The 26,080-nt window shown below is 47.6% G+C and overlaps 11 protein-coding genes across 11 annotated transcripts; 7 read left to right on the forward strand and 4 right to left on the reverse strand.

The window, feature by feature from the left end:
* Nucleotides 1–122: 122 nt before the first annotated feature.
* N7447_004743 (uncharacterized protein) lies at nucleotides 123–2,177 on the forward strand (the record flags this gene model as incomplete). The annotated part of the gene is made up of 11 exons (XM_057229005.1): nucleotides 123–157; nucleotides 213–226; nucleotides 282–296; nucleotides 348–500; nucleotides 553–672; nucleotides 712–896; nucleotides 947–1,208; nucleotides 1,258–1,668; nucleotides 1,734–1,840; nucleotides 1,891–1,990; nucleotides 2,038–2,177. 11 exons carry the CDS (start codon nucleotides 123–125, stop codon nucleotides 2,175–2,177), a joined length of 1,542 nt encoding a protein of 513 aa, XP_057084095.1.
* A 460-nt stretch (nucleotides 2,178–2,637) lies between these two features.
* N7447_004744 (uncharacterized protein) lies at nucleotides 2,638–2,991 on the forward strand (the record flags this gene model as incomplete). The annotated part of the gene is made up of 1 exon (XM_057229006.1): nucleotides 2,638–2,991. The coding sequence occupies one exon, from the start codon at nucleotides 2,638–2,640 to the stop codon at nucleotides 2,989–2,991; it is 354 nt and encodes a 117-aa protein (XP_057084096.1).
* Nucleotides 2,992–3,152: 161 nt separating this feature from the next.
* On the reverse strand, nucleotides 3,153–4,829 carry N7447_004745 (AATF family protein; the record flags this gene model as incomplete). The annotated part of the gene is made up of 3 exons (XM_057229007.1): nucleotides 3,153–4,539; nucleotides 4,593–4,695; nucleotides 4,760–4,829. 3 exons carry the CDS (start codon nucleotides 4,827–4,829, stop codon nucleotides 3,153–3,155), a joined length of 1,560 nt encoding a protein of 519 aa, XP_057084097.1.
* A 506-nt stretch (nucleotides 4,830–5,335) lies between these two features.
* Nucleotides 5,336–6,372, forward strand: N7447_004746 (ATPase-like ParA/MinD; the record flags this gene model as incomplete). Its single annotated transcript, XM_057229008.1, has 3 exons — nucleotides 5,336–5,423; nucleotides 5,529–5,652; nucleotides 5,715–6,372. 3 exons carry the CDS (start codon nucleotides 5,336–5,338, stop codon nucleotides 6,370–6,372), a joined length of 870 nt encoding a protein of 289 aa, XP_057084098.1.
* Nucleotides 6,373–6,785: 413 nt separating this feature from the next.
* Nucleotides 6,786–10,979, reverse strand: N7447_004747 (uncharacterized protein; the record flags this gene model as incomplete). The annotated part of the gene is made up of 2 exons (XM_057229009.1): nucleotides 6,786–9,425; nucleotides 9,882–10,979. 2 exons carry the CDS (start codon nucleotides 10,977–10,979, stop codon nucleotides 6,786–6,788), a joined length of 3,738 nt encoding a protein of 1,245 aa, XP_057084099.1.
* A 2,035-nt stretch (nucleotides 10,980–13,014) lies between these two features.
* Nucleotides 13,015–15,105, forward strand: N7447_004748 (flavin monoamine oxidase family protein; the record flags this gene model as incomplete). The annotated part of the gene is made up of 1 exon (XM_057229010.1): nucleotides 13,015–15,105. One exon carries the CDS (start codon nucleotides 13,015–13,017, stop codon nucleotides 15,103–15,105), a length of 2,091 nt encoding a protein of 696 aa, XP_057084100.1.
* A 653-nt stretch (nucleotides 15,106–15,758) lies between these two features.
* Nucleotides 15,759–16,388, reverse strand: N7447_004749 (uncharacterized protein; the record flags this gene model as incomplete). The annotated part of the gene is made up of 1 exon (XM_057229011.1): nucleotides 15,759–16,388. The coding sequence occupies one exon, from the start codon at nucleotides 16,386–16,388 to the stop codon at nucleotides 15,759–15,761; it is 630 nt and encodes a 209-aa protein (XP_057084101.1).
* Nucleotides 16,389–16,708: 320 nt separating this feature from the next.
* N7447_004750 (collagen-like triple helix repeat-containing protein) lies at nucleotides 16,709–18,766 on the forward strand (the record flags this gene model as incomplete). Its single annotated transcript, XM_057229012.1, has 2 exons — nucleotides 16,709–16,711; nucleotides 17,666–18,766. The coding sequence occupies 2 exons, from the start codon at nucleotides 16,709–16,711 to the stop codon at nucleotides 18,764–18,766; spliced, it is 1,104 nt and encodes a 367-aa protein (XP_057084102.1).
* A 1,305-nt stretch (nucleotides 18,767–20,071) lies between these two features.
* Nucleotides 20,072–20,374, reverse strand: N7447_004751 (uncharacterized protein; the record flags this gene model as incomplete). The annotated part of the gene is made up of 1 exon (XM_057229013.1): nucleotides 20,072–20,374. The coding sequence occupies one exon, from the start codon at nucleotides 20,372–20,374 to the stop codon at nucleotides 20,072–20,074; it is 303 nt and encodes a 100-aa protein (XP_057084103.1).
* Nucleotides 20,375–21,358: 984 nt separating this feature from the next.
* N7447_004752 (uncharacterized protein) lies at nucleotides 21,359–22,302 on the forward strand (the record flags this gene model as incomplete). The annotated part of the gene is made up of 4 exons (XM_057229014.1): nucleotides 21,359–21,518; nucleotides 21,579–21,649; nucleotides 21,728–22,067; nucleotides 22,121–22,302. The coding sequence occupies 4 exons, from the start codon at nucleotides 21,359–21,361 to the stop codon at nucleotides 22,300–22,302; spliced, it is 753 nt and encodes a 250-aa protein (XP_057084104.1).
* Nucleotides 22,303–23,054: 752 nt separating this feature from the next.
* Nucleotides 23,055–24,022, forward strand: N7447_004753 (uncharacterized protein; the record flags this gene model as incomplete). Its single annotated transcript, XM_057229015.1, has 2 exons — nucleotides 23,055–23,588; nucleotides 23,633–24,022. The coding sequence occupies 2 exons, from the start codon at nucleotides 23,055–23,057 to the stop codon at nucleotides 24,020–24,022; spliced, it is 924 nt and encodes a 307-aa protein (XP_057084105.1).
* Between the last annotated feature and the right edge of the window lie 2,058 nt (nucleotides 24,023–26,080).

The following is a 26,080-nucleotide window of genomic DNA, read 5'->3' on the forward strand; positions in this document are numbered from 1 at the left end:
GCATCCACGTTGTGATTGCTTTGCTTAGCTACGTAATGCCAAGACTATCTACTTTCTAGGTGGGCAGCCCCGAGGAGACGAAAAGAATTTCCTCTTTTACAAATCTTCCACATTGAAAAGAGATGCCTCCAAGAAAGAATCGCCTAATAGCTAGCTGGTGGGTTAGCCAATATTCAATATATGAAGATCTCTGCTAATTGTGACCTGTGCAGCCAACGATGTCGTGGTAAGTCCCCGGGTAGAGATCGACGTACAGCGCTGAAACACAGACAATTGCACAGTCCGACACTTTAGATGTAAGAATTATTAACTTAGAAAGAATGGGGTATACTGATCAAGTAACATAGGTGACATCAATGACCTGGATTGTGAGCACTGTCAACAAGCTGGTGTGGATTGTGACAGAACCAATGTCCGGTTTCGCAATGGCCTCTCATTACCCAAAGAAGCTGAGATTGCCTTCTCAGACCAGAGATTCTGGCCCCAGCTGCGTGGCAAAGGTAGGCACGGGCTAATGATTTGCTATAACATAAACTTAAGCATAATTTCTAGTGCGTTTCCATGATGAAACACCCGAGATCGCTAGCCTGTACTCGACTCCTCAGCATGGCCAGCCGGCTTTTACCAATAAAATTGGTTGCAAAGTAACAGTCGGGCTGAGAGAAGAGCTCGGTATGCTGAGTGGTCTGCTAGTACAACAACCATATGCAGCTAATGGTACCACCAAAGATGCCTTAGCCCAATTTCCAGTTTCTACAGAAAGTTTGTCGCCGTCTGTTCTATCCCTGTCTTCTCCAAGATCAATCGAATCAAAAACATCATCCAATCCTTCGCAACCGCTAAGCGAAAGGGAAGCCATACTGTTGAGGAATTTTATTGAGAATATGGCGCTCTGGGTGCGTGTATGCCCGACGACAGACCCACCTGCAGCCACTGATTAGGACAGGCTGATATCACGGACCCCCACCGCCATTTTGAAACAGAGGTGTCAGCTAGGGCATTGAAAGAGCCCGTCTTACGCTATGCAATTTTTGCATTTTCTTCGCGCCATCTTGGCCGACAGGACAACAGCGATGTAACAGAGGCACTGCAGTACCATAATCGTTGTGTTCAACTGCTTATTCCAGTCCTTTCTGGGCCTCACGACCACATCACCGAGGATATTCTAGCTGCAGTCGCTATACTCCGCCAGCATGAGGAAATGGATGGTCAGTCATCGATGCGGACAAGTAGCAAATAAATGCTCACGTATTCCAGGGGAGGACAATCAATTCCATCTTACTGGCACAACCCACATACTGAATACAGTGTCGGCCTTTGGCTCTTCGGGTGGCCTGGGCGAAGCTGCTGCCTGGCTTTGTTTGCGGCAGGATATCTATATCTCACTAACCAGCCAACGGCCTCTGCGAACCAATCTACAAAGCTTTCACCACTCAGATGTGTTTCAAAGAAATGATGACTCTGCATGGTCCAGCAGAATGGTGTTTCTGCTTGCTAATGTTCTCCAGGGTGCTTTCACAAACTCCACTATAACACAGGGGATAGACCACGAGATCGAAGAGTGGTATTCCACCAAACCGCATACCTTCGACCCGGTTAGATCAGTCGCACAAGGTCCCGGGCCCGATCAACGACTCCCTACCATGTGGATGCTGCTACCCGTGCATGGTGAATCCCCATAACATGTGTGTATGGTAGACTGGAGACTGACATTGACTCAAATGGCTGGGCAGTTATTGGCATTCAATACTACCATATTGCCAAGATTGTTTTGGCGCTTTCCGATCCTTCACGGGCCTCCTCCACCTATGAGAGTTTGCGACATTCCCGAACAGTGGAGGTTTGTTGAACCACTAACTCTTTCGGTCGGTGCTCACGCAATGGATTTAGAAGAATGTACGCCACCATCTGCTTATCGTCATGGGATTGGCACAGTCCAACACGAAAGCGGAGAACACGTTGTTTACTGCACGTCATAGTCTAGTCGCCTGTGAGTTACCACACGGTTATTCTTTAAGTATTCAACTGACTTGACAGGGGGTTGGGTCCTTCGACATCCCCTCGATCAAAGGGCTGCCGAGTCATTATTGCAAGCCATGCATGCAAGGACTGGTTGGAATATGAATCCCCTCATCGACACATTGCGCGCACAGTGGCAAGAGATGGATGAAAGTTGAGTACTATGGTAAAGAGGGTATATGCTCAAGAAGAATTCAGCCGAAGATGAATGACCAGGAATTTGGTGAAAATACCCGATGGGTTCATGAAAGTTGGCGTCAGGGCCGGGTGTATAAAGAAGGGATCAAGGGGAAGATCACAATCTCAGGGGATCTACGTCGTACGTAGTCGCACCCCACTCCTTTCCATTTAAATCAGCGCACATCCTTTTCCTTTCCTTCAATTATATTCTCACACATCTGCAGAGAAGAACACTTGATCTTCATCACACCCTTGTCTCACCCCCGCAAATTCAAACACGCTAGTAAAAGCGGATCCCGTTGCCTCGGCCCTCAACGCGCGTGACAGTATTGGCTCGATTCTCTCGCAAACATGAATACAATCCTCGGGCTGGTCCCAAGAAGTCTATGGAAATCCGATTTCTCGGGTTTCGGATGGAAATTCTGCTATACACCCATCATGCAAAACCAATATTCTCCGAGCGCAAGCATGAACGCAAAAGAGCTTGACACAGTTTCAACTCCACATTGCCCACCCCCGCCTTCTTACAATGACGTGAGCGGCGCCGTATTCATAGCCCAAGATGGCAAACCTCAATTTCTATCACCAGAGGAAGAGGTGGAGCGACAACATCGACTACAACAAGCGGTGCGCGAGAAGATGTTAGGGTTACCACGAACGACAAAGTTCGAATGGCACCATGGGACAGCAGGAACATCAACATCACCAACATCGGAAACCACAGAAGCTACAGGAACTGTGGAAGAATTACAACTACCGCCGTATACACCTCGAGAGATGGATCGGTTTTGACAGAGCCTTGGATTCCCTACTTGTACACAGGGTACAAACCGCAGTACACTTTATATAGACTGCGTGAAGGGAGCCTTGTATAATAATAATGCACCGAGGGTTCGCCTTTTGATTTGATGGCCGTATCCACTATTTGTACAAGAATGTTGTAGATCTAAGGCTTAGTTCCGGAACAGTTTCAAGCCACCTTCCTCCCGATCAATCTCATCCTCTTCATCGCTGGCACCCTCATCGCCTTCACCGAGCAAACCACTGGCCGATTTGCCGAGCAGGGAAGCAAAGAACTCATCTCGTGCGCGGGTAGACCAGGAACCACGGTCATCGGGGGCCATGAAGTTCTGAAGCTTTTCATGCACAGTGTACTTCATCTTGCGGCCCTTGGAAGCACGGGTATCAATGTCTCGCTTGACCTTATCGTTGCGCATACCAGTGATGGGATGGATGGGTAGGCGGGAAGGCAGCTGGTGCAGGTTGTCAAAGCCATTGGTCATGGAATCGGATGAGGACATGCGCTGTTCAACGAGATCGCGCAAAAGGGACTGGTAGAAAGCTCCATCATCGTAGAGAGGTTCTTGCTCAGAAGTGCGCGAACGCTTGGAGGATCGTTCTCCAATCTCTGTGGCGACTTGAGCGTCGAGAACGGCTGTGATGGTCTGTTGGCGACCGGAGGAAGAGCCGAGCAATTTGCCTCTGGCGTTGGGGAGAGATGCAGAAGTCCCACGGACTTTTGAGGACCACTTGTCAAGAACGGAACGGCGGTGGGAAATGGACTCGGACTCCAATTCAGACATGCGTTCCCAGAGCGAGGCAGAGCTAGTAGCAGGCGAAGCGGGGGAGGGTCTCTTGCGCTTTTTGCTGCCTTCTTTGGCGGTAGCATCGGCCAGGGCGGTACGTAAACCTTCGAGTGTCGACCATAACGCAAGTGCAGCGGACTCCGCCGACTTAATTGCTTCCTCATCAACAACTTCCTCTTCGTCGTTCATCGCGTTCTCTCCGTCTGCTTCGGTTTTCGAACCCAAAACAGCAGCAATACCGTTGATAGACGTCAATCCACTCTGAAGCTTCATTCGCGCGTTAAGGAGCGCATCAAAAGTGGTACGTTGTTGCTTGACAGCCTTTCCCTTCGTAGCATCGGCCTTGGCTGCCGAGGAGATTGTCGCAGCGATAGTTTTCTGATCCGTCGCCATTAGTTTTCGAATTTCGTCGCGGTCACCAGACGGTCCGCTTGTGTCGCCATGTCGGACTTCTGGGCGACTCCTCTTGGAGTGTTTGTCGACCACCTCCTTGCCATGCTCCTCGCCATCCTCATCGTCATCGTCATCCTCCGCGTCACTCTCACCATCCTCTTCACTATGTTCATCCTCATCTCCCTCGATGTCCTCATCTGAGCCCTCCAGGGCCAGGGCATCATCGGATTCTTCGGACACGGAGAAGCCTTCCGAGTCTTCGTCATCCTCACTTTCGGTGCCTAGCGCCGCCCGGCTGACCCGGGCACCCTCATATTGTTTGCCCAGGGGGAGGGGATCATCTTTGCGGAGCTTCGCTTTCCTGTTTGATTATCAGCGAGTTGTTCACAGCCAAATACACCTATTTTTACATACCCAACAGTCTGATAATGCTCTCTGCCAGTATTCACTTCGTCTTTATCTTCATCCTCATCATCACTTGATTGTTGGCCATTATCGATATCCTCCGGGTCAAAGTCTATGCGCCAAGTAAGCATTGAGTGTCCGGTAACCAAGAGAATCTGTAGATGAATCATGCATACCTTTAGGAGTTGGATCTTCAAAATCAGCCAGCTGATCAGCAAGGGAACGAGCTGCGCGTGGTTTGCCCATGGTGTTTGGTATGGGGAAAGAAGAGGTTGACGAGCAACTTTTTTTTGTGGTTTTTCCGGATAACGGATTATTACTCCTATCTAGGTTTAGCGTTTGTTGGTGGTATATATTCACGTGGGCGGTATACGGCGTGGGAGGTTCAACTAGGCAGGCGGTCGGGCTTTGTATCAGCAGTATCGCAGTGGATATCCTGCACTGTATCTTCTTGAACTACTTCTGTTGCTCACGGATTATTGAGTCTTGTATCTTTCCTTCTCATCTGCCTCATCTGGCCCGTGAGTATGTTGGCCTCTCCATCTAGTGCCATAGCTAGGGGCACGAGGTTTTTTTCCACCTGTCGAGCTCTTCAGCATGACAATCCTTTGGTTAGTTGTTACATTGCATTCTGGAGCTCCTGCCAGCTTAGTGATTGTTTCCATGTATGGCTGTTTTGACTTACATTAACGAACTATTAACAGGGACTTCCACGGTCTGGTACCCCGCCAACTTTCCGTTCGCGCCGAGGGATGCCTGAAAAGCGCAAGATTCGAGATGTCAAGAAAGTTGTTGCGGTCTCTTCAGCAAAGGGAGGAGTTGGCAAGTCAACAATAGCGGGTATGCTGATATCCTCCATACTTATCCATGTCCCAACCCATGTAGCCACAGCATAAGCCCTGTGATCACAAGTGGAACGAACAATCGCTAAATATATCTTATCAGTCAATCTCGCACTATCATTTGCACGCCGTGGTATCAAGACAGGAATTCTTGACACCGATATCTTCGGTCCTTCGATCCCCACCCTCCTAAATCTCTCCGGCGAGCCTCGCCTCGACGAAAGTGAGTCTCCTTTTCTAAGCTCATCGCCCTTGTAGCGATGATCAATATGCTTATGAACATTGCCAGACAACTGCCTCGTTCCTTTAACAAACTATGGCCTGAAATCAATGTCAATGGGATACCTCCTTCCACAAACACAAGCCGACAGCACAACAGGCGAACTACCCATGGACACAACCCCAATATCATGGCGCGGACTAATGGTAACCAAAGCCATGCACCAACTCCTCCACTCAGTATCATGGGGTCCACTGGACGTCCTAATTCTCGATCTACCCCCGGAACTGGCGACGTCCAACTCACAATCAACCAAGAAGTCATCATCGACGGGGCCGTGATCGTATCAACACCCCAAGACATCGCACTCCGCGACGCGGTGCGGGGCATTGGGATGTTCCAGCGAATGGAAGTACCCGTCCTCGGAATGGTGCGCAACATGGCATATTTCGCGTGTCCACAATGCGGGACTCAGACCCGTATATTCTCGCATGGTGATAGCCACCACCACGCGCACGGTGAGAATCATGGTGTAGTGGCTGAGTGCAAGCGACTCGGAGTCGACTTCCTTGGTGATATCCCTCTCGATGCTCGGGTGTGTGAGGATGCTGATCGTGGGATGCCGACTGTTGTTGCGGAGGAAAGTGATGAGCGCAGTGCGAGACGGGAGGCTTTCCTTGGTGTTGCTGAGCAGGTGGCTCGGAAGATTGGCCTTGATTGGCGCTGAAGGGTCATTCATCTTGCCGAGATGAGAGTTATAAACATTGTATATCATTATATTAGAATTGTATCATCCGGTGGCTGGCTACTGGCTACTTATCTCCTTCGGCCTTGGGGGTTTATTCTCAATTGTTGCCTGAAATGCTATCAACTTATCTGCACTCATCATCGGCTTACAAGACAACGGAGACTGGTGTAACTTCAAAATTGGGGTATAGATTGTATTCATTCTCTTCCATTTACAAATGACGGTCGACTGCCAAAATCGGGTATATTTAACACGAAACAAAAATAACAAAAGGAAATGGGAAACCCCTGCATAAAGCTTCAACAAAAGAGCCAAAAAGAAAACCAAAAAATATTCAAAATGACGGTTTAAATGACACAGGTGGTGGGATATAAGTGGCAATTCTATAAGGCTTACTCGGCGGTTTTGTAAATCTCCCTGTCCGCCATTTCAGGACGGTGCGACATGGAGTCCCGACCAGTCGCAGAGAACACAGATAGGGTATCTGTAGAGCGACGGCCATTCTCACCAGCTATCATTGGGGAAATCACACCCCGCGCGCCTATCACAGCTCGGTTGCTAGCGTTATCGGATGCCATGTTCATGAAGGCGGAATAGTCCTTGTCGCCACCAACGGTACTGCCAGTGTCCGACATCATCTCGCTTCGACCAGTGCATGATCCTGCAGCGGATGTTGGCCGGTACCTGCTGTGAGCCAACGAGAGATCGGATTTCATCGGGAGAGTTCCTGCTGCGTGAAAGAGACCCCTCGTGCTGGCGCTCTCATCGGTGAATTTGTTGTTGTTCACCCCAGGCAATATAAGGATTGGGCCAGCGCTTTTCTCCGAAAGTGGTCGAGAGAATGTTTCGGGATCTGTGGAGATACGTCCAGTGGAAGAATCGCCGTTATTATGGTGTTCCTTTTCATCCCAGCTGACAGCAGTGTAGCCGTTAGACTGCGATTTGTTGTCGGTAAGGTCTTTGTCTAAGACTTTTTCGGTTTGAGGATTCGTCGCCGGAGTGCTAGACCATGCTCCAGCCTGCCCAGCATCAGTGCTAACACGGGTGGAACGTTTGCCTGATTCCACAGCCTGCTTCTCCATTTCGATTCTGCGCTCGTCATGTCTGCTTCCCCAGCCGCTCCACATCATCATACCGTAGTTCTTTTTGGCATGTCGTTTTGGTAGTACACCTGGAGCAGCTCGTCGAGCGGCCAAAGAGCTTGGGGGAGGACATTCGCCATCAAAGTCCTGGAAGCCATGCGCCAGCTCTTTCATGCGTCGGGTCTGAACCCGAAGCTTCTCCTTGGCAAATCTGATATCCCATTCCTTCTTTGCATCCAACCACATTTGGATAAGCACGGGGTTAACTGCCCCTACTTTGGCAGGGGGGAGATCTAGCACTGGGTAGGAAGAGGGGGGATCTAGCTGGAAGACATGCCCTCGTTTATCGATTCTTTGCCGTATCATGTGCTCATGGAAGGCTGGAAGAGGATCCCCGGCCTTTCCGACAGACGAAGGCCCAGGTCCACTAGGCGGACGGTTCAGTGCGGTTTGGAGGCCCGGGATATCTTCATCTTCTGAGCTGCTTGACGAAGCGGCCGAAAGAGCACTATCATCCGTAATTTCAACCTCGCCATTCTGTGCACGAGCCAGTGCCCAAGAGCCAAACTGGGCAATGGAACGGAACATGTACTTGGCTGGTCGCGTGAAGCTCAGAGTTGGAGCGACATGGCATAGGTCGTCCCAAACCTGAAATTGTACATAAGTTGGTTCGTATTTGTTCAAAGTTTCCCGGGTCGGATCGTTCTCATCGAGATATGCGTCACTGGGTGGGTATGCTGTCGGATTGGCTGCTTTGTGGGCCACGTAGAATTGCTCGTCACGAAGCGTCTCACCGCCGCCGCTCAATATGTGTAGAGGCGGCAGGCCACCCAGTGAGGGTTGGAGTACTGGCGAAACAAGAGGGTGGGACATGAGTTGGTTCGTCGTGTACAACTGGATTTGGTCCTTGAGTTCGACTGTCTTCCCGTCCAAAACAACGTGAATATTATCGGGTTCAGCATGCAAAGTAGTAGGACTCGGGGCTTGTTGCAGGCCAGGGTAGGCAGCCTCTGCTGGGGCTGAGGTGTTCTCGTGGACAGTATAACCACGGATGGCAGTCTCTTCAGCAGTGCTGTTCGGTTGGGGAATAACTCTGTTAACTTCCTCGGCAGTCACCCTTGGTTGGCGTGACAATCTTTTTATTTCCAGAATTTCATCGGCATTGGGAGGAGGCCAAGCGGCCGAAGGCTTATGCCGGAAGCCATAAGCAGGGACATAATCACCTGGGTTGTCTTTAACAATACTCGGGAATGAGTGTGTCAGATCAACCCAGGGTGAGATCAAGATAGCGCCCGCGGGTAAGGGTATACCTTGGTCTCTCATGATGACTAGCATCGATAGAGCCATGCCTCCGCCCGCAGAATCACCAGCAAGAATGATTTCCTTTGGTTTGTGGGACTTAAGCAGCCAGAGGTAAGCCGCCATACAATCATGCAGGCCACACGGGAAAGGGAACTGCGGCGACAGTCGATACTCCGGTGCAAACACACGTCCCTTCAGCTTGCGCGCATGTCGCTGCATCATATACCGATGGGTATCCACACTTCCGAAGAAATACGCCCCACCATGGATATAGAGCATCACACGATTACAATGCCTGCCGGCCCCCTCCGTTTGATTGTAGTGGTTCCGCATCTCAACCCACTCCCCCCTCAGCTCTTCGGACGGCCCACGCCATTGCCACCATTTCTCTCCTCCCACTCGTATGACGCCCTTGTGCCCTAGTTGCTTTGTGACAGCTTTTGCAGCAGAGGACAAGAACTCGTCAGGGATTGTGATGGTCTCGGTTCTCACCCAATGTGGGCTTGGGACCCATTGGCGAGTGAACGCCTGGAGGTCTTCGACGGGGTGTTTGGATGCATAGAATAGGAATTGACGAACAATCTGGATACCCTCATCGTAGGTAACGTGAACGGTGGGTTTGTTATGTAGCGATTTGCGATTCAAGTACTATAGATGGGACATCAGCTGAACAACCCTGACCATATTGCCACAAGAACTTACATGACTGATGAGAGTATGAAGGACAGTGGGGGTTAATGCCACACCTAGTGCAGCTGTGTGTAATGGCATACTGGTTCTGTTTGGGGATAGTAGTATGCCAGCTGTCGCAAAACCAGAAGAAACGAAGGAAAACCAAGAAACCAAAGCCAACGAGATTTAAATGAAAGACAAAAGGGAGAATATCTTGAAATACCCCGACGTCATTTAAGGAGAGGAAAAGGCACAGGAGAAGAAGATCCAATTGATTTGAGGAAAAGAGAGACCAGGGGCTATGATGTCATCGGGGAAAATAGACCTCGGATCTGCGGTGGATTTCGATCTGAACACCTCGATCTCTTCCTCAGCCTCTTAACCTCCACGCCTTTACAAATTGGCTCTCCTCGGTCGTCCAATCCAACTCACTGTCACAATATAAACTATCGCAATGATCCCAGCAATAACACAAGTTGCAATGACCGCCCCACGCGGTCCATGCGCAAGCTTAAATCCTAGCCCAACATTGATAATACCCAAGATCATCATCAACCGTCCAAACCAGCGGTGCATATAAGCAAAATGTCCTTTCCTCCCCGTTTTCCGGAAGAATATGTGCTGCAACATGCCCATGGCAGGTTGGAAAAGAGCAAGGGTTCCGACAATGATCATTCCGAGGATGGTATGGTAAGAATCGATCAATTCAATCTGCCGTGCCATAGAAACACCAACTCCAAGGCCCGCAATTGCCACAGCCAAAGTGAGGAGTTGAAATGTTCCGTGAATGTTCACCGTCCATTTGGATGGGAAAACATGAAGTCCGAGTGCGAAGAAAGGGAACATGACCACAAAAGCGAAGACCATGAGCATAGCATGAGCCGTCTTTTTCCTTCTGATTGTGTTTCGGAAGGCCGCATACTCCGGATCTTCTTCACTGGGGGAGATGGAGACTCGGTCCATTTGCGCGAAAGGGTTCACTAAGCTGCCGCCCGTCGCTCTTTGCAGGTCGATGAGCATGACACCGTGATAATCATGATGGGTGATATCCTCAGACACATTGACTGAATTTAGGGATTCTCCATATTTAATCGCCCAAATCCACGGACTCGAGGAGCTGTTTACGTTCTCTGTTCCCCCATTCCATTTCAGGCAGGTATCGCATTGAACATTGGCAGTGATGACTCCGTCGCGCACACCACTGCCATTCAGAATTGTAATATGGGCGTCCTTGTTATACAACGGTTGAATCTCCCCGACACCCGACCGCGGAGAAACAGTAACATTGTTGCCAGATGTGTACACCACAAACATATTGGCGCCTGCCATTTGCCTTCCTTGGCCCATGGCAAACCACTGCACTTGGCGCGTAGAATTCATCTGGAAGTATATGGGGCCCGAGCCCGATCTGGCGGTATTATCGGGGACATTGAAGCTATAAGTGATCTCATCGTGGCCTTGAGGATGAAAGCTTTGAACTTGGGCCAGGGCAGGAATAGCCCAGAGCCAAGAAAAAATATACCGAACCATTGCAGAAATCGAGATTGACTATTCGGGTTTCAGGAAGGGAGTCATCCCAATAAATACCTTCCAGCTCTTTGTTGCACGGTTGACATCCCAATTGGGCTACGTCAGATCCAAGAGTCTTTGTGGCTACGGACTTCTGAATTTTCCACACACATTTGGAATACTTCTCAAAGAGTTGAAATGTTACCTTACAGGATGCCTATTCGAGTAGCTTAAACTGACTATCTCTTTCCATGTCTCAAGCTATCTCAAGTCAAAAGGGCAATACGAGTTTACTGCGCCTCCAGGGCTCACCATGTCAAACCCATGTCGGCATCTGGAATTTCCGACCGCATCAAAAATCGAGGCTACCGCAATTCCTAATGAGTTCTTATTTTGGGTAAATATGAGTGGTCGATCCAGAGAACTGGAAGTCATCCCGATGGCAAAGTCTATATAATTGCAGCGTGCTATGTCCTACCTACGGTTTTGGCGTAAACTGATGCAGATTATGGGGAAATAGGGTTATACATAGTTTCAAGGTTATGTCCTTGTCTATTGGTCAATGATCTCATACAGAAAAGAAGACATGTCTACGTTCCATTAACTTGATATGTTGAATACAGACACCGCAATGAAGTTTTCTTTTGCTCTTAGGGCTTCCATTCCTGAACGTCTAGTATGGAAATACGGATGGTGTCAGTATGACAACTAACTACTGTTGAAGACAGAGCGTCATTATTGTGTCTCCCCGGGAGAAAAGCTCGAGCTTCATTCGACCAGTAGAGTCACTCAATGTCTCATGCCTATTTTTGTAACCCCTGCTATTTTATGATCGGCTCCTTTCTAGCGGATTTGTCCTAATTACAGAGAAATCAGTAAGCGTTAAAACAAAGACTTGGTTACTCTCACCAAGGACACAAATTCAGTTTGGTACTACTATGGTGAGAATGACCATTGCCACGCCCCCATGGGTGGTAGGTAGGCTTAGCTTATTCATCTTTTGTCAGCTCCTGTTGCAGGGATCCCCATTGGCTTTTGCAAGCAGACTACAACAAATTCAAAAGGCAGCACTATACCTGCAATAGTTTAGGATCACTCGGAGTCTTAAGGATGAGTCGCGGAGCAGTACGGCCAGCGAATCGGTGAGCTGAACAACATGCTCTATTTCAAGTTTATTAAACTCGGTCAATAAAATTACCACGGCCATGTGTATCCGTATGGCATTGTCTCCCTGTTTATGATGTAGGGTTATCAACATTGGTGCTAAAAACAGCTGATATCTGTCCAGATCAGACTATCACAACACAACCATGTGTCTCTGTATGATAGCTTAGGTCACTTGCTGTGAACAAGCGATGCTCTAACTTGGCGAAATCTGTTTTTATGTTTCCACCGCAGAGGCCGTGGTGCAAATTTCCTATCTGTTCTAGGAAAGGAAAATCCACTCATATCATAAGATAATGACAGCTCATAGCATGATATATTCAAGAATGGTAATCTAGACTCATTTTTTCTGTGCGCTTATTCTGGTGCTATCGCCCCTATATAGACATCAATAAATACATATAAAAAGACAAAAAAGAGGCAAAATATGTACAGTCCTCCCCTCCTTCCTTTGAATTGCTCTTGTCTGGGATGTCACCTTCTCTTAGCTGGTCCTGTTCCTATGTCTAATCTTCAAACACCATTTTTACCACATTGCTTGTTCAAATCAAAATTCTAGGTCATAGCGAGATATATTCAAATCATCAGGCAAGACCTTATGACTACGGATCCCGATACCTGTAAAATTCGAGGTCAGAGATTGTTGATCAGCCACAAGGTCCGCACAAGCTTCCATGCGGTACTCTGCAGAAATGAGATGTGGACAATATTTCCACTTTTCGGGCGAGCTAAGCAAAATGGGCTCAAATGATTGCAGCGGATATGGTCGATCGCATTCTCGTGCCTTTCTTGGCGCCGCAGAAGGTCCTCAACGCCGAAGCGGATGCCTTAACGAGTGTGCGAACATAAAAGCTACAAGCCATGCTAGATCCTGAGCCCAGTCACAGTCACAATGCTCACCAAATTATCTCTCGCAGTGGTGGCGCTGGTCGCCCAGGCTTTTCCCGGACTTGGAGATATTGAGCCAGCAACGGTCAAAGTGACAACCTCGAAAACAGTACGTGGTGAACTGGCCAATATTTATCTCAACTGGTTTGGTCAACAGCCAAGTTTGATCAAGGCTGTATATGCGCCCTGTAACGGCGAGGATTCATTGACGAAGGGGCAAATCATCGGACAGTTTTCAATCCACGATCATCCTCCCCAAAGACTGGTTTGGGCGGTTCCAGAGGAAGCTCCGGCGCACCATTGTGTATACGTATATGGGGTTGACGACTCCAATGAGATGCAAAAGACCTTGGGCAAAAGCAGCCCTGTCTCCTTGCAGAAGAAGCCTAAGAAACGATCTGCGGCAGACACCAATATCCCATTGCTAAAGGACTTTGATGCACAGGGAGCATGGTTCGATGGAGTGGCCAAAATCAGAGACAAAGCGGAAAGTAACGGAGGGGTTGCTTCAAAAAACTCGCCAAAGGATACCTCGATCGCGATTGTTGGAGGCGGGATCTCCGGGCTTGCAACGGGGTTGATGCTGGACAGCATCGGTGTACACAACTGGGAGATCATCGAAGCCAGCGATCGCGTTGGTGGCAGATTTCGCACAAAATATGTTGCCGACACTCAAGAATGGGCTGAGATGGGACCAATGCGACTTCCATACTCTGTCACTTACAAAGACGACAATGAGACACTCTTGTATTCTGATCATCAGTTGACTTTCCAAATGGCCAAGATTTTGAACAACATGAACAGGAATGAGTCGCAATGGAAGATTGATTTTATTCCCTGGATCCAACACAGTCCCAATGAGTTGTATGCTCGAGGCACTCGCCGTCATCCAGATGGAAGAATCCCAACGCGGTCTGAAATCGAGGAGGATCCAAGCCTGGAGGAACCCTCAGCAATGACAAGTTCCGAATACACCAACACCGAGAACCAGATGCACAAAATCCTTAAAGACGAAAGGACTCTCAAATCTCTTCAGAAAGATGTCTGGAGAGCCCACAAGACCGCCATGGACCAAGGGCTCGATGACTGGAGTGAACAGGCAATGATGCGACATGTTTTCAAGGCCAGTCAAAACATCACCGACGAAATCTGGACCTCATCCGACTACGATGTATTCTGGGATGAGCTGCATCATAACTCCAATCTCGGCCTGGATGGAAGCAAGGACAGTATGGGCGAAACAGAATGGCTGTGTATCGATGGAGGATTCAACCGCCTGTCCGATGCTTTTCTTCCTCATGTTCGTGACAGGCTTACTCTCAATCGAAAAATCCGGAAACTGGAACCAGTCAAGGGAAGTGATGGTCACACCCGCACTCGACTGTCATGGTACCCGAACGTCTTAAATCGCACCTTCGAATACAAAGAGTACGACTACACAATCATGGCAGCGCCATTCACCATGACCCGCTTCATGGATCTGCCCAAATTCTCCTCGGTCCTAGACCGCGCGATCAGCGAAGCCGGCCTGCGATTCAAATCTGCATGCAAAGTTGCCCTACTATTCTCCGAGCGATTCTGGGAAAGGGGCGACCGACCAATCTTCGGCGGCTACTCCAAGCCATCCAGTGACTCAGTCGGTGCACTCTACTACCCAGTCTACGGACTCAACGAGTCCCGTCCGGGTCTAATCATGCACTACCGTGGCGGGGATTGGAGCGACCGATTTGTGAGTTTCTCCGACGAAGAACACGTCCAGACGGTACTGGACTCAATTGTCAGCCTGCACGGTGAACAAGCGCGCGACCTCTACACGGGAGATTATGAGCGTCTCTGCTGGCTTGAGGATGAACATACTGCGACTTCTTGGTGTCGGCCGGATGTTGCACAGCATCAACTATACATTCCGGCTTATCATCAGACGGAGCATAACACCATTTTTATTGGAGAGCATACTGCACCAACGCAGGCTTGGGTTAGCTCTTCGCTGCATTCTTCTGTTCGTGGGTCGGTTCAGCTGTTGTTGGAGTTGGGTTTGGTGGATGAGGCGAAGGAACTTAACCAGCGGTGGATGGGGAGATGGATCAAGTTATAATGTTTCGGTCTTGGTTTGGGGTAAATTATTCTAAGAGAATGAAAATACTGTAAATGTGTATATACCGAATTTTAGGTGGCGATTTCCGTGCCGCTCCCTTAAGGGTACCCAGCTGAGGGGGTCTAGAAAAGACTTGGCGGGGACTAGAAAAATGCTTACCTAATTTCTAGTCCCCTTCAGCTTCTGATCTAGTCCCCCTAGGTGCCCGCCCAGAGCTTAAGTAGACCTCGGGGGCAGTAGCGGACTCATAAATTTAGTAAACCAGATATGCCCACCTTATAGCCTAAACACAATGGCTACTACGGCAAGTTTTTGGGTCCTAATTACATGAGTGGATGATTTATTAGTTAGCCACTTATTCTACGAGGATACATATAGTCATGATATTCTGCAAAACGCTTAAATGAGAAGGGTCATGGTAATCGACATAATCGACATAATCCATTTATTCATGCCATGCACAAAAGGCTTGACACAGAAGAGAAGCCTAATCAAACCCATTTTGAAAGTACTACCGGACAATCTTTAATTAAAAAAAAAAGTGATATAATCACTCAAGGTGAACAAACAACATTTGCCTTAACTTATCTCCCTCATCCCTCATAATCCTTTCCCACACATAGTCCTTTCCCACACATAGTATTAACCGAAGTTTACAGTTCTTCCTCGTCCTCCATATAATCATCATCTGGACAATCCACCTCTTTGAATACCCAATAAACACAATCAGCCGCATTCGCGGTCTGGTAAACATATCCAGTTGGGTACGTCGCCAGCCCATTGTAGTTATTGTAACTGTTTTTCAAATTAACACAAAGGGAGCACTTCTTCTTCTGCTCATCCAAATCACCCCCCTGAATAGCATCATCGCGATCACAACTCTGATGCGCCTTGAATGGCGCAATATAGTTCTCGATGTCACGGTGAATATTTGGATACAAAAACACTCCAGCGAAACCCATCCAGGTCGGACCCTTGGACCATGCCGAGCCGTGCCCATCCCAGAGATAAAAACGGTCATTCTTGTACACGTTTTGGTCGTCTTGCTCACGCTTGCAAGATCCCCGGGGGGAACGGCAGACGCGGAATGGGCGCCGGTTATCGTCAGCGTCATACCGGTAGTATGCGCCTTGTTGATAACCTAGCTTTTGCTTTTTGTTGTTTTCCAGTCGGTAACATTTGCCATAATAGAGGCCTAGCTCGTCCTTTTGTGGTTGGATTGGTGGCATGGGAGAATCATGGCATGGGGTGAAGAGGTTTTGGAGGCCCGGGAGGGGTGGCATCGGGGTTGATGGGGCACTATGGACAGAATGAATAAGGAAACAAGCTAAGAGGAAGTTGAGATATAGAGATAGTTGAGGCATATTGACGTAATGACCACTTGGTAGGATTGAGGACTGGTTGGACGACGGAGTTGTTGGTGTGATGCCGCTGCTAGAGTGTTGATCTAGAGTGTGGTCAGCTCGTCTATGCTAGAAGAATGACAGGTTTAAATATCCTGGCGTAGGCCCAACTAGTGGTGATATCAAACAACAAATTACCGAGCTTCAGGGTATAGTGGCAACATGCGTAAACTCTAGAACCTCTACGTGGATATCCACCCATGGTATGACTGCAGAAGCAAAGTAGGTAAAGCGAGCTATAAAGTGTTAATGTCATAAGAAAATGCATGTTCAGAAAGCCTTTTATGGGACAAAGTTAAATGAGAGCTTCTTCAAAAACCTGTATGGTTTCATTGTTAGGTGGGATCAAAGAAACGATCCAACCAGACACCAACAACTCTTGGAAGAACTACATTCAAGAAGATATGAAGTTATTTAGTGTTTCTTGCAGCTTCTAGCAAAACTCGATGAATCATAACTAATCTTTCCAGTGAGGCATTCTGCACTTAAAATGAGAACCAGGTCATCCTTTAGGCCTAACTTATTCCTATTGGCTGTTTTAAAATCCTGCTGTTACTTCTCTTAACCATTATGCTTCCCCAATTGCTGACCTTTTGAATTTTTCTTTTCTTTTTTGGCATTTCTCCCTGCTCCAAACTATATCTATTGAGCCATGAGATCCCTGTTGGTCTTCATAATATCATTCATTTCTATTCATGTACCGCTATGTGCAGGTAACACTTGTCACACAAGCAATGATGGTCCTGCATACTGTCCACAATATCCTTACGGTGGTGGCACTGGATTTCAGTCATGCGCGAATCAAATGTATCCACCGTACTATCCTGGGCCAGAGCAACCGTTTTACCATTATCCACCCGGTCATCGGAACCCTCTTCAACCTAGCTACCCTTCCTATCCACCTTCATGGCCTGGGAATGGATTTGGCCCACCTGGCTTAAGGCCTCCCTTTTACCCTCCCGGGTTTGAACATTCATATGGTACTAAGAGTCTTTCTCCATCCACCACCAGGTACAGTGAACTAATTCAATCACCTAGGATCGGGATACCCCGGTGGGAGCCACTATGATCTATGGCTCCATTTCCTTCAACAGCAAGGACAGGGATCTCCACAGCCAAATCCCAATTGGCCTCGACCACCAAATGACAATTGCAAGAAATGTCCTCCTGGTCCTAAAGGGGACAAAGGTGATTCGGGGCCAAGAGGTGAACAGGGCCCAGTGGGGAAACAAGGTGAATCCGGAACAAAGGGAGCTAATGGCGACAAAGGTGACAAAGGCGACCAGGGTGATAAGGGCGACAAAGGTGACCAGGGTGACAAAGGTGACCAGGGTGACAAAGGTGACCAGGGTGACAAGGGCGACAAAGGTGACCAGGGTGATAAGGGCGACAAAGGTGACCAGGGTGACAAAGGTGACCAGGGTGACAAAGGTGACCAGGGTGACAAAGGTGACAAGGGTGACAAAGGTGACAAGGGTGACAAAGGTGACAAGGGTGACAAGGGTGACAAAGGTGGCAGTGGCGAGAATGGTGACCAGGGCGACAATGGTGACCAGGGCGGCAATGGTGATCAGGGCGACAATGGTGACAACCAACGTCCTAATAATAGCACAACTCAACAAGGCTTGTCGCTCTCGGAGCTCGAAGCCCTTCGGCTTTGCCAGCCCAAGTCAAATACCGATGGCAAAGAAGTCAAGGTTGGCGGTGTGACATACAAGATAAAATGTCGGCGAGTCATTGCCGGGGAAAAATACAGTGTATTCAACACGCATCGTCTTGAAGAGGCTATGGTCATTTGTTCAACCCTGCCCGGCTGTGAAGCAGTCGGCGCTAGTGGAAGTTCCATCGTCACATGGAACCCCAATCGTGATGTCGAAACAGCCCCATCACCTGAAGGAATAGTTGCTGTCGCAATGCAGGCGCGACCATCGAAAGACATTCCGCCAAACATCAAGAAGGCTCGAGGGAGCGAATGCCCAGACATTCATGGATCAACACTGGATGTAGGTGGCGTCAAATATGAGATCTTCTGCACAAGCAAGAGGAACACGCTCAAAGACCCCGTGAAAACAATGAGTGCGGAGAAAAATGTTTTCGAATGTCTTGCACTATGCTCCTCAGAGTCCACCTGCAGAGTTATTGCGCCAACGGGGCCCACACAGAAGTGCTCAATTTCTGACAAGCAGGAGTCAGGATTTGAAAACGATCAAGGGGAGAGTAGGATCTATTGGGTTGCTCGTGCCATGAATAGGGGTTAATTGGCTTGATACTACCTACGTATTGATATAGACCATGTCCTTCTGTCTCACTCCTGCAGAGAAGATTGAGGGTACACCAATTTCAATCTCCCAATGTAAATGAGCAGCATTAAAACTCAAACATGTCCAGAATACACTCATTAATTGAATAACATGAATATTTTTAACATAGGGATTCTCATATAGTCACCCACCTAGAAGGTTCTAAATTGAAGACTCGTGCCACCTTTACATTCCAGCGCTGTGTACAAACCTGTTCCGAGTGATACTATATTATGGCCGGAATCAAAATTTAATAGAACTTCTGCTTAGAGTCTAGCTCCACATCCTTGTCGAATCAATGGCGATTACTGCCAGTGGTGCAGGCAGCTCAGTCCACCTATAGAGACCCTCTCGTAGGCAACGATTCGAGCTTCAGCATCTGATCCGAGGTAATTTGCCAGAAAGTTTATAAATCAGCATCACTCAGGCTGGACGAACGCATACCGGGGAATGTTGTGGCGCCTTCCAGTTTGGGAAGTATTAATGTAACTCAAATTAATTTGTAGCATATCTGCATTTGCTGGCACCCCATTCTAATTGCTATCTGCATGTCACTTCACAATACAGTATAGCATGGCATGCCTGTTCAAACGTTGCTATGACACTATAGAAGCACCAATCAAGACCCTCTGTTCTACATGGAATGTCCCTATACTCGGCTTCTTCGGTGGAAGAATTATGAAGTACTATGGAATACGGTGAGGGAATCAAATCATATGTAATATGGCTAGGGAGCATTTTCCTATAACTAACCATACAAATCCGGTTGTATAGATGCTTAGCTTGACCCCACCCCTACCAAAAGCTTCTATGAAATCATCCAGTCATCATAGTGGTATCAACATTGTCGCAGCTGAAAAGGCACTTTACAGGGTTCAATCTGCAAACGGGGTGCATAACCTCGCCCACAGGCCATAGCAAATTTAAACAGAAATTATGCATAGCGGATATCATATAGGTGACTATGCTAGGGAAAGAGATAAAGACCATCTTTGTTATAACAGTTACCTAATACCATACAGGAGTTCTCCAGCTACCTTTCAAACGGCCTCTTGAGAGGGCTCTTAGTATTCTCTCAGTCCAAAGAGTAGACATGTCATTGTCTGATGCAACATCATTTGTTGGAGTTTAATATGTAGCCCTAAATGCTTTCCACAATCCCTCATTTCTTTATTGTACAGTCACATTCCCCTTTTTCACCTCTATCCCCCTTTTCTCCCTTTTCTCCTTTCTCGCCTCTGTCCCCCCTCTTACACTCAGGGCTCACAGGGCATGGATCTGGTTTAGGAGCCGGCGGACGATCTGGTTCTTGGGGTGGGTGTGGGTATGGGGGATAAGCAGGCATAGGATAAGGAGGAGGGATAGGATAAGGAGGAGGCATAGGATAAGGGTGCTGGTATCCAGGCGATGGTGGTGGATATGGCTGTGGTTGTAGTGGTGGTGGATAGGGTTGTTGCACAGGATAGGGAGGTTGGTATCCAGGCGGTGGTGGTGGCGGCGGCCGTACTTGATGATGAGGATAAAAGTGCTGATGATGATATTCTTGGTGGCCCATTCCATTCCCATTCCATCCAGGAGGAGGGGAGAACCCCCCCATATTCCCAAGACTAAAACATAATGGTGTATTGGGAACAACACTGCAGTAAGATGCGTACCCTGGTGGGTAGCAAGGGGGAGCAAAACATCCAGTAGAGAATTGCGCAGTGATACCCTGCAGATTAGAAATAAAAGCCCATAGTAAAATGAAATTGCCCTGCATTTCTGCACGGGAAATGATAGGCAAATGAAGTGATAGGAACACTCTTGTGGCTGAGGAAAGAAAAGTTCTCTATTGACATAAACGCACTGATTTATACTTTACTTGACTTGAACCCACGTAATTATCCGACATATCCGTTTCCAATTTTAACTGATCAGACCTGGATGAGCTGTCACAGTCTGTCACAAGCTGTCATAAGCTGCCACACCCGCATTCGTTTCTTACGTTTCGCTCTACCTTTGCATTCCATCCCTGCCATCAAAGGCAACGCACGGGCCAGGATTAAGTAGAGGTCGGTCCAATACCCTTTTTCAAGATCTATTCACACGAGTCTATGACTCTTTCATAAAGACGGCCGGTCCTGTCAAAACAGACCCAGCATGACGGATGCAAGGTGGCGTGGAAGTGGGAAGGACGTTTTAGGACTCCAACACCCACTAAGCTACGTCTCTTTACAACCCATTAAAGATCTACCGGCTAACTTACCTTTAATAAAATGTGACTAACATGGGAAGGTAGTGGTACATCTGGTGAATTTGCCGTCTTGTCAAATCCCAAGGTTCACAGAGTTGCATGACGTGACCCATCTGTTTATATTCTATGATTCATAAAAGATACAGTATGAGTATGGGGATAGGCAGTAGGCTTATGCCCATTAGCATTTGCCGTGCTGCTGTGTTTCTCCTTATTATAAGCCACTTGTTATCCTGAGGCCGTCGAAACACCGATATGCTGAGCTTCCCCATCGGATCTTGCCTCTTACAACACGGAAAAAGAGTCAATTATAGGCAATGCCTGTTCTTTCCAGCCTAAAACTTGTGGCCCTTGGCCTTCTCATATCACATCTATCTGGAGTAGTGATAGGCCTGGATGTGCCGCCAACGGGTGGTTTAGCAGGCGGCGCAGCTGGTGGAGGGCTTGGTAATACTGTATCTGGAGTTGGTGGGAAAGGTAAGGTCTTCCATCCTTTATACTGATGAATCGATAAAACAAGTGTTAACCTCTCGGTAGGGGGCCTGGGAGAGACAGTTCAGGGTCTTGGTATTGATCAAATTCTCAATCTTGACTTAGACAATCAAAAGGTGCGCTATACCGAGAGATGCATGACTATATGACTCAAAGCCTCGATGAGAGAAAGCTAAGTATATGGCTATAAACAGAAACTCGTTGGTGTGGGAGGCCAGCAGGGCGAAGCAAAGATCGACGTTCTGGCTGCAAGGCGTGCTAAAGAGAACAATAGTACAGTTGAGGAAGAGAAGCAAAAAATTAAGGATAATCAAAAGAACGACAAGAATACGAAGCAAAAGGCGGAAGAAGACCTGATAGCAGGCCGCCTCAATGTATTCTATGCATATGGCATGCAGAGTGTCGGGCAGAAGGTTCGTCCTAAATGGGTGCTGGTCTTTGAGAATGCATTCACTGCCCATGCATATTTTGGCCAGGTGATGCAAGACTATCAGGAGTATTACAAAAAGAGCAGAGAGAACTCCAAGGATCCACGTATGCAAAATTTACCTTCATATTATACAATTGCTCTGTCTGACTTGAAATAGGTCCTCATCCACAGATCTTCATTTTCCCTCATGGTGTCGGGCCTGAGGAGTTGGAGCGGGTCAATAAATACAAGGACTATGCCAACAAGTTTTTCTTCAACCTAGTTGATGAGAAGGCTATGCAGCTACCTGTCATTCCTGTGCAGGACAAGTATGGTTATGTCTTACACGGCACTAGTTAGGATCGCTTTCTTAAGGCTCTCGACGGCAACAAACCAAGGATCGTACTATTGGACTTCTACTACGCAGTTTCTTACATTCACAAATGTCATTATGAATATTTTGCCCGAGTATTTTTCACTAAATCCGTCTTCATCAGCCCTAGCGTTGTAATACCTCCATGCTCCGATGCTCTGCGACGTGCATACAAGGTTGTATCTGGCCTTCCCGGACAAGGAAATTACCGTCTCGTCGCGTCGACAAATAGTCCCCATAACCTTCGTATGCCCGCTTCCGGCTTGTAACCCTTCATTAAGATTATAGGAATATTATTCATTCCTACTTATCTGCTACATACTCTAGATAGATACATCTTGGCTGCCCCTACAAACTTATCAAGCCCTAACCCAGCATATTTCCACTCATTATCTAACTCTTCATATCAACGAGGAAATGAAGATCATAGACACTTCAACGACCTCACTCGCATTCCTCACATTCATTGATTTGTCCTTCGCTCAAGTCGCCTACATCTGCACCTCTAACACATTATGCACGCCCGTCTCGCTATCTCAACTAGGTCAACAACCATGCCTCAACCCAATGCAGCAACCAATAGGCGGCATCCAAAATCCCTTTCCTCAATTTGGATATGGCCAAGGTGGACTCTGTATGTGTTCACATGGCGGTCCTAGCCTGCCAAATTTCCTGCCACCCCAACAACCTCCATTCATCGGTATGATGAGTATGGGCGGCCAAGGCCCGCTATTTGGATATGGGCAGCAGCATATGCCGTGCCCACCCCAGATTATTCCGGGTGGGCAATTCATTCAGCCTCAACCTGTATATCCAGTCACTCCGCCACAACCTATACAGCCAGTCATTCCGCCTCAGCCTGTACATCCAGTCACTCCGCCTCAGCCTGTACAGCCAGTCATTCCGCCTCAGCCTGTACATCCAGTCACTCCGCCTCAGCCTGTACAGCCAGTCATTCCACCTCAGCCTGTACAGCCAGTCATTCCGCCACAACCTATACAGCCAGTCATTCCGCCACAACCTATACAGCCAGTCATTCAGCCTCAACCTGTATATCCAGTCACTCCACCACAACCTATACAGCCAGTCACTCCACCACAACCTGCACCCCCACAGACCTGTGCTATTTGTCCTCAAGGACCTGCTGGTCCGCAAGGGCCACAGGGGTCTCCAGGGCCTCAAGGACAGCAAGGACCTCAAGGACAGCAAGGACCTCAAGGACAGCAAGGACCTCAAGGACAGCAAGGACCTCAAGGGCAGCAAGGACAGCAAGGTAATCAGGGTGTTAGGGGTTCCCCTGGTGTTGATGGCAAACAGGGCCCTATTGGGCTTCCTTGTACTTCAGGGTGTGCCGAATCAACTTCAGGAACAGGGCAAAATCAAGACCCACATCCTGGAGGCATCGCCAAAGGAAATGACGCAAAGTTTCAAGAGACTGTACCTCCTGCGAGTGGAAATGGAATTGCCAATGGAAATGACGCAAGTTTTGATCCAAACGTGGCCATTCCCGCTGTCCAAAATGGAATTGCCAATGACAAGGATCCAGCATTTGAGAATTACATACCGCCAGTGGCAGAGAATGGAATCGCCAGTGGAGATAATGCAAAGTACGATGACAATGTGCCTCAGCCTACTGACCACACGGGTATTGCGAAAGGGGAGGGTGCAAGCCTCGAGAACACTGTGCCTAAGCCCGTGGTCAATTGATATATTTGCATACTATGGAGATCAAGCAGCACAGTTGGGCAAGCCGATATTGACGCATTTGGAAAACGTTGATGGCTACAATTCCGGTCTCATGATTTTATCTCTCTTCGTTCTATCTACATTTTGTGCACCTACGATTTCCTGACTCTTTTCTCCCCTTCTTCTTCCCTCTTGTTAAAATTTTCTCTCCGCTGTATAAATCCCTACAGATATACGAGCTTTTTTGCTGTACTTGACAATTACATGAGCTCTGCTACTCTGCCTAACCTCGGTCCCAAATTAGGCGATTACCCAAATTGGCGAGAACGAAGATGTTAGTAGTTTTGCGGCAAAATTGTCTAAACTGACAAATACTAGAATTTACCCCAAGCGCATAAAAGGAATTAACCAAATCTCACGACATTAACTAAAGACAGCCATGCAGTGCTTGTAACAATTTTTTATAATATGCTATACAAGCTGTGGTGAGGTTTTTCGCGGATTATCGAATTAATTAACATACTTCACAACTGGTTTTAGAAACGGTCTAATGATTTCAGCTTATATGTTGTCATAGTACTCTTGAGGTGGAATGCTTACACTGTCGTTTATGTATTAAAATTTATATCTAATGTATGACATTCATCATTGTCTGCTTGGACTATTAGGGTATCTAATCATGTTTGCTACCCAAGCCTTCATCTCTCAACGTCAGTTGTTACATAGAAGGACGCCTTCGCCGTTGACAGTCCTCCTGGTATCATCAAATTTTATCTCTACTCCAGAAATTCTTCCTTTCTCTCTTAAAGTACTCGTTGAGAGTTTAACTTACCGTCCACTTACCTTTAAACCCAACAAAGATTACTAACACTAGCCTTTTACCTACTGGCACTTAGTTTGGTCAATACTTATAAATAGATTATGTCATTATATAGTTACAATCTAACTATTTAGAAGTTTATGCAAGTTAATCGCGAATGTAAATATACTAGTTATTTACATAGATATTTTTCTAAGTTACTGGTTCAGCCTTTGGGCCATTGACCAATATTCCTCACTGCTGTACATAACTCATTGGGTTTTTTTAGACCCAATGTGGTCGACCAACTTTCCAGTTACGACTACGGTTTATTGCTAGAAAAGTCATTACATTTCCTACTACTCACCGAGATAAAAAAATTATCATCTTAAAGCGGTAATTAAACCTTTGATTATAAGGGATTTTTTCCCTTAAGGTACCCAATTTATCTTTTACTACAGTCTATTTTCCGACTGTATCCAGATCTCGATCGTTACCCTACTTCTGACCTGTGGATCGAACATCCAGAGCACAAGGGTCTCTGAAAGATCGCCAGCCGCAGTGATGGCCATGTGAGCTTCTCACACGCAGAATGATTGTATGCTTCGCGTCTCGAACCTGAGATTGAGGGTCATCCCGCCGTCAAGTCAGCCTTGATTGGTGGGCATGGTTATTCGGCACCGGTGCTGCTTATCGAGTTATATCCTGGAACCGTCGAGGATGATTCTCATGATCAATTCCTTGCTTCCCTGCAACCGAACATAGAAAAGGTTAATGCTCAGGTTCACGACTGTGTGAATCTTTCTACCGATCGAATTATCATTGCGGCGAAAGAAAAGCCATTTATTCGAACGATCAAGGGAAGTGTTGGAAGGATGCAAACTTTGAACTTGTATAGAACTGAGGTTTCTGCTCTCTTTGAGTAGATTAGACTGACGGACGGCCAGAGCTTGGGATATTGGAAGGTGATGCAGATATAACCTGTTTAGCAATAACATCGCTCTGAACTACAGAAAAGGAGTCTGACCCTAGCTGAATTGAAGTGCAGGAGACGTGGTTTTGTAAGTACCCTCATTCAAGGGAGGCAGGGGGGCTTGAATTATCTGTTTGGCACGCACGCGCGTTGTGGCCATGCTTTTCAACGCTCTATACCAAACCACGAGTTAGTATCAGTTGCTGACAGTGACGTATGGTAAAATTTCTTATTGAAGCGCGTAGGAGGAGATGCTAGGACAGATTGTGGTTGACTCAAATAAGCCTATGCTTGGGTATTTCAATAC

This window comes from Penicillium robsamsonii, assembly GCF_028829455.1.
Source record: "Penicillium robsamsonii strain IBT 29466 chromosome Unknown utg000003l_segment0_segment0, whole genome shotgun sequence".
Lineage (NCBI taxonomy): Eukaryota > Fungi > Ascomycota > Eurotiomycetes > Eurotiales > Aspergillaceae > Penicillium > Penicillium robsamsonii.